Consider the following 7,518-nt stretch of genomic DNA (forward strand, 5'->3'; position numbering starts at 1 on the left):
TCTATTCATTTAGTTAAAATCAATAAAACTAAATGTATTTATCTTTTTTTTCTTTTGTACATCATAAAAAACTAATTAATAACATTCACTGAACAACCATAATTATCATTATCACATGTATTGAATTAAAAATGAAAAATGTTTGGGCACACTCTAGGGGATTTATTTTGAATTATACTTGATGGTCAAATAAAAATTTTTATATTACTAACTTAAACTTATTTAACAACTCCTAATAACTCATGTATTTTATTAATTTTGTAGTTTATGGCATTACATAGATTTTCTGTAATTTTTATAATAATTTTCTTCTCAATTTATTTATTTATTTATATATTTTTTTTTTTTTATGTTTTTCTTAATCTAAATAAATAATTTAGAATTGAACATTTTTTATTTTAAAAATGAACAAACACAAAAAAAGTTTTTTATCATACAGAAGGTATAAACTTTTACTAAATAAGATATTCTATTCTATTCAAACATTTCTAGGTTTTTCTTCATTTGAGGCATAAAATATGATAAATGGCAAAATGAAAACTTTTACGATGTTAAAATGTTTGAAAATTACAATGTTTTATGATCAAACAGGAGTCAATTACCATAACTTATTACCAACATTATTCTTTTAACAAAACAAAATTCCACAAGATTCTTTTAACAATTTATGAAATCAGCCTTAAAAAATCCTCTGATCTCTAAAACTTCAATTTATAAAAAAAAAATTCAGTTACCATGTTTTACGACTAAATAGTTCATTTACTGCTTTAAAGAAAACCATAAAATTCATAAATGTTATATCCATATAAAGATAGAAATAGTTCAAATAAAGTATTAAACATGTGTATAGTCCAAAACAAATATTACCATTGCCTATTCAGAACGCAAAAAAAGTAAATATATACTTTTTATTTGACTGTAAATTCAAAAAGAACATAACCATCACCAAAAATGATAGTAATTGGTCAGCATATGAAAAAAATATTAATTCAGTCGCAAATAAAAAAAAAAAGACGATACTTTATCACCTATCTTATTTAACTTAGCACTAGAATATGTTATTAGAAATGTGATGCATACTGAAAAAAGTTTAACTTTAGGTAGTAAAATACCGGTGCTTGGCCATGCTGATGATTTGGTATTATTGGATGAGGACAAGGTAGATAGAGAAATACTTCATTTATTTATCTATGCTGCCTAAATACATTAGGTTGCTATCTCACACAGCATACCTATCAATCTATAATTGGACATATATACATTACACATACATGGTACAATCATAAAAAAAAGAGATACAATAATAAAACTAAATATATATATCTTGATAAACTCTAGTAAGGAACTGAGTCACAAAATAAATACGGATGAAACAAAAATATATGGTAAGCAGTAGTAGCGGGAGCAATTTCAGTGATATAGATATAGGAGGAAATACATTTGAACAGATAGAGAGGTTAAAGTATTTAGGTTCAATGGTAACCAGAAAAAAAACGAAATTGATGAGGAAATAAAAGTGAGCTTAAATACTTGTTATTAATCAAATTTCAAAAATTACTTAGCTCACGCATCATGTCCAAAAACTGTATCCTTCCTACTGTTCTTTACGGATGGGAAATATGGCCTCTTACACTAATGGAAGAACTTTGCCTAAAGGTTTTCGGAAATAAATTATTATATAAAACATTCAGACCAAAAAAGTGAGTTAACTAGTGAATTTAGAAGGCTTCACAACGCTGAATTGAGGGAACAGCACATCGTAAATATAATTCAGGTTATAGCATTACGACGAATAAGATGTAAGGTTGTAGAGCTTAGTACCGAATGGATCCATAAAATGTTAATAAATACTGAACCAGTGGGTGAAGGTAGGAGGGGTAGACCAAAATGTAGGTGAGAAGATTGCATCACGCTTGATTGAATAGATTTGGGTTTGGATGGGCGTCACTGAACGGATGTATGTAGAGAGTGATTGTTGGTATCGGCATCAAACCTTCAGGTTCATTAGACTTAATTATTATTATAATCAGAGTTGGGCAGCTATGAAACTAATAGTTAAAATTGTCGTGGATGCGATATTTATTTATCAATGGTTCATTCATGAATAAGTATCGTATCCATGGCAATTGTAGCTATTAGCTATTAGTTTCAACTGTAGCTAATTTTTGCCCAATATAACTATGAAATGACAACCACTACTATCACCAAATAGTATACTGTAAAAATTGTGACTTCAACAAAATTCGCACAAGAAAATTAATATAATGAAATTCTACATAATTACCTGAAGGAAATCTCTCACAAAATTATTAGCCCTCTTCGAGTTAGGGCCGGGAACTTCGTAAAGAGGGCAAAGCTGACCAGTCACGAATAAAGAATCAATCTCACGAATATAGTACTGCTGCCTTTAAAAATTTCATACGTAATTTAATTAACCATAAAATAAAACATAGCACAATAAATTACTAAATCATTAAAAATACCTAGTTCTAATTATAAGAAAATCTGAAGTTGGTATTTTGTGTTCGTATATTGGTGCTCTGTACATGTTGTTTTCAAGAGCTTGAATTGACTTTCCAGGAGGTAATACGCCCAAGAAAGGAGATGTATGAGCATATGCCACCTCACCATATTTGTATTCTTGCGGGCCTGGATCTTTACCAGCTTTTCGTTTATAATAGTTTTTAACTTTTGTGCACATTCCAACCTGAAATAGGATAAAAAATCATTAATGAAAATATACCCATTGACAAACAAAGAGAATTAATACACTTCTTTCTGATGAGAAACCAAGATCCAGATGGCGCTGAAGAAGAAGATATATTTTTCATAATATAAATATATCAATGATCAAGTTCACAGATGTAAGTACCAATTTAAAATCTATAAAAACCATGAGTAAAATGTCTAACTTAGGTCTAAAAAAATACTCTATGTGATACCAAAAAATGATAAATATTAGGGGTATTCATAATGTGTTAAATGTAAAAAGCTTCAACATGCTAAATGTTAAAAGTATAGGATTGTGAGCAGCCTAATTTAAAATCTATGTTATATGTTAAATGCAGAGGTTCTCATAGCGAATTTTCAGAACAACTTGTTTTGTAAGCTTGTAATCTTTATGAGATAATAAAATCTCTAACAGTTTTATCACATCATCTTTCCTCCACCTCATTTCTTGCTTATTTCCTCTCCTAGGTTTTTCCCATTACTTTATTAGAGTAAAAAAAAAAGGTTCAAAACAAAAACAACTCAAACCAAACACGAACTATAAGCAACTAACCTATCAAAACGACAGCAGGCAAAATGGTGTAGAACTCAGCTGGTCTGTTGTGTGGCACCATTCTCCAGTTAGCAGGCCTATTAACAGACTTTCTGCCATCTTAAATGTTATATCGTTCTAACATGCTAAATAAAGGAAATATTTTTTTCATTTAACACAACTTTTTCCATTCAACATATTAGACTGAAGATCATGAATACCCCTATTATAAATGATGCATAAAAAAACCAAAGAGAATTAATAAATAATAATTTCATAAACAGAATGTAGTTAAATCCGAAATATTTTCTATTCGAGAACACAAAGTTCATACTTATGTTTATGAGGTTGGACATAGTCATGAGCTTGAAGTGAAATAATCAGAAAATAAAAATTAAATTTTAACCAATCAAAAATTTAATAGTTAAGAGTTGTTTAAATAAAGAAACCTTGGGTCTAGAGAAAAATTTACTTTATTTTCGACTGAGTTTCTTATAACATTCATAACTAATTAACTTGCTATAAATTATATCAAAATATACTTAACTTTAAAAAGTCAAAAGAAGAATTTTGCATCAAAATTTTAATTAGAATCAAAATAAATCAATTAGACATATTGTATTACTTAAACAGAGGCTATCTGACAAAAAAAAGTATTGTTTTATTTTGTATATAATGTATATTGTATCATAGACTGAGGTTATTTTTTATTTAATGTATATTGTATCATAAACTGAGGTTATTTTGTATTTAATGTATATTGTATCATAGAGTGAGGTTATTTTGTATTTAATGTATATTGTATCATAAACTGAGGCTACTTTGTGGCCAATCTCTTTTAGTTCAAGAGCTGGGAAGAAAAAAAGGCAGTTATTTCACCGTTATGTTTGATTACTCTTATAAAAACTATGTACTATTACTAGTCAAAATTGATGAGTCTGCCAAGTATAGGTAAGGGAAATACAAAATGGCGGCTGTTTCAAAACGTTAAAAAAAATTAATTTTTCTTTTGGAGCTCCATATCTTAAAAATTTTCAAAAACACTAGAAAACCTAAGAGTAACCTATATCATTTAAAGTAGAGTAATTTATTAAAATATGAGCCCTAATAGAGCTATTTATGTTCAATATTTCCCGAGATATGGCTTTTTAAAAAGCAACATTTCATAATAAATGCACTGAAAAATAAGAAGTTAGTTAATTTATTTTGAGAAATCTATATCTCAAAAACTATTCGACATACAGATGTCTCTTAGCACTCAAATTAAAGCTGGTTTAATGTACTTTAAAGTAGTTTATGAATATTATATCGTCATAGGAGTAGTAATTTATGTAGTAGTAAATTAATTTATAATTTTTCAGACACTTGTCAAGTGCAATATTTAAATTCTTATGCAAATATCATAAAAAATACTACCCCTACAAAGATAATAAATATAAGTGTAATAAACTACTTTATAATAAGTTAAATTACCTTTATTTTGAGTGCTGATAGAGAGTATGTTTTATGGTTCCTAAGATATTTTTTTCAAAAATTAAAAATTTTATCTAACTAGAAATTAACATTTTGTGAATCTATTTTGTCAAATATCATGAAAACTACGACTCCTATGAAGATAAACACCATAAACTACTAGTACATTAAACTAGCTTTAATTTAAGTGCTAAGAGACATCTTTACGTCAAATAGTTTTCGATTTATAGTTTTCTCAATATAAATTCACTTACTACTGATTTTTCAGTCCCTTTTTCATGAAATGTTGCATTTAAAAAGCTATATCTCGGGAACTATCAAAAATAAATAGCTCAATTAGGGGTCATATTTTAGCCTATTTACTCTACTTTAATGATTTTTTATTTTTTAAATAAGATGAGTTACTATTAATGCAAAGCAGTGATATGTCTAATATCTACTTTTCTAGGCCTTATTAGAATAGGGGACGGTTATCCAATAGATTAACAACCTGTTAAATGTCTTATTGAATTGCATAGTAAATTTATTTTCAGGATCACCAAAGATACACACATTGCCCAGATAAAGGCCGAGCTGAAGTGGCTCTATCAATCCTTCTGATGGCAGTGCTTCCAAGCTTCCTTTCTATTCCAAGTAATTAGTATTCAACGCCCCTCCTACATCCCAGAAAACTTGAATTCAAATTCTCAGTCCAATCCCGTACTACCAGGTCCTGTTTATGACATCTATCCTCCACCTCACCGAACTGCTACGTTTGATAAATCATTTTTTATCCGAGCTGCCTTTCACTGGAACTCCATTCCCTCAAACATATGTACCAACCCTTCCCTCGTTTTTTTTTTTCTCTGTAACTAAAATTATTTATATACAATTTTAATATAAGTTTTAATTAAGTGCAGCCACATTGTTTTGGCCAATATGTTATTGTAAAATTAAAATTACCTTATTATTGTTTCAAAGAGACCTAGTACCAGAATAATAAACTACTTTTCTTACATCTCAACTTTTCTCATCAACTACATAAAAAATGGAAAATATAAAACAATTTTTACCTGGTTAATGAGGGGAGGATGCTCTTCAATAAATTCACAAAGAATAATATCCCCGTCTTTGCCAGATAAATCTTCCGGAGTCCTCATGAAGAAAACGTCTCCACCACCAGAAGCCATCCTTTCCTGTTCTCTCAACTATAAAAACGAACAAAACTCCATTAACATGGTTAAGTAGTTTTGACTACTTTGATTTAATAAATATTTAAATTTTGCTATTAAAAAAAAAAAAATCTGGTGTGGAAAGCTCAAGTTTTGCGTTGTGTTGTGTTGAATGGGCTCGTTATTTTAGGGATTTTTGAAGAAAACAAATTTAAACAAGGAAGGTAAAAATTATGAACAAAAAATTTTTATTTTTCTGGATCAATAAAAATTTATATTTTAGTTTAGGATTTTTTGAGATTGTAATAACAAATATATTTTTTTTTTGGCAAGAGTATAACAGTCTAGAAAAAGATAACGAAGCGGTCATGACGTCGGGTAAGATCAGGTGGTTACGGTTTTTTAATTTGAATCAATATTGAATAATATTTATTCTAATATTATGGTTACATATTTCATTAGTAACATATTTTTTCTTTTCCTAAATTTTATTTTTTCTTTCCATGATTTTAATTTTTAGATTATTAATAATTAAACAGAAAAATGCACAGTGCATTCATAGACCATTATAACATCTTAACTCATGTTTAAAAAGTCTTTTTACTTATTTGTTGTTTTCATTTTCCATTACCTTCTATGACTATATATGTTAATTTTTTTTCTAAAATCCTTGGTTTTTAACTATATATAACAGGGGTGGCCAACAAATCGATCACGAGGCCAATTTGGATTGATTGTCGCTTGCTAGCAATTTCTGGGGTGGAATTCCATGTACCATGGACTTCGAAGCAATTGTAGAAGACAAAACTTTCTAGTAATAGTTTAAGACATACTTCATATGGATCAAAAGTTATTAGCTATCTATGGGCTTTTAATTACCCTTGATATGAGATTTTTGGCCCTTTAAATAATTATTGTTGTTTTTTACAAGGTAGATAACCTGTATTTCAGTGTGATATTTACTCAGCAAGCTATTGATAGATTAGCAAAAAGCAAGTCATATTATTCTTTCATGAAATATTTTCCTGGCCCAAAAAAAAAAAATGCGAAAGTAACATATTGAAATCAAATTATCAGCCATACTCTGCAGCTTTATAACAACTTTTTCACATTTAGGAACAAACAGTACAACAAATTATAAATTGCAGTTGATAAAAAAATTAAATTGCATTTTAAGTTAGCATCTTGACAAAGTGTGGGAAAATCAAATTGTTTAGGTAACGCATGTACGGATATCAAAAGTTGCGTCAGGAAATTTATTTTCTTCATGAGCCTATATCTCAAAAACTTAATAAGGGTTTAAAAAAATAAAAAATTGTTTTGAACATATATATTACTAATGATTGGAGAAGTTTGTCGGGAGTGCGGTCAGCAAAGAACAACATAAATAAATAAAACCATATTTATTTATTTTATGCCGACGTTTCGACTAGTGAATCCTTTGTCCGTAGCCCACTCTGGCGGGCCTTCTAAAAATCAAAAAATGAATCAGTTTTAGGCCTACCTTCTATGCCATAACGTGCATCTCCTTTCTCGTTCTCATATTTCCTACATTATTCTTTTCCCATTTTCCATATTCTACCTTTTTCCCATTGTATATCTGTATATATATATATATATTTTTTTTTTTTT

The 7,518-nt window shown here is 28.6% G+C and overlaps 1 protein-coding gene across 2 annotated transcripts in view; it reads right to left on the reverse strand.

Annotated features, from left to right (window-relative positions):
- Positions 1–7,518, reverse strand: part of Taf1 (TATA-box binding protein associated factor 1) — a 42,691-nt gene that overhangs the window by 27,089 nt on the left and 8,084 nt on the right. For both annotated transcript variants that reach the window (XM_014422847.2, XM_014422854.2), the window contains exons 8-10: positions 5,788–5,922; positions 2,484–2,707; positions 2,285–2,405 (exon numbers count right to left, since the gene is read on the reverse strand). In XM_014422847.2, coding sequence (XP_014278333.1) covers positions 2,285–2,405; positions 2,484–2,707; positions 5,788–5,922 — 480 coding nt within the window. The remainder of the gene's footprint in view (positions 1–2,284; positions 2,406–2,483; positions 2,708–5,787; positions 5,923–7,518) is intronic.

This window comes from Halyomorpha halys, unplaced genomic scaffold, assembly GCF_000696795.3.
Source record: "Halyomorpha halys isolate HHAL.00 unplaced genomic scaffold, Hhal_1.1 Scaffold22.1, whole genome shotgun sequence".
Taxonomy (NCBI): domain Eukaryota; kingdom Metazoa; phylum Arthropoda; class Insecta; order Hemiptera; family Pentatomidae; genus Halyomorpha; species Halyomorpha halys.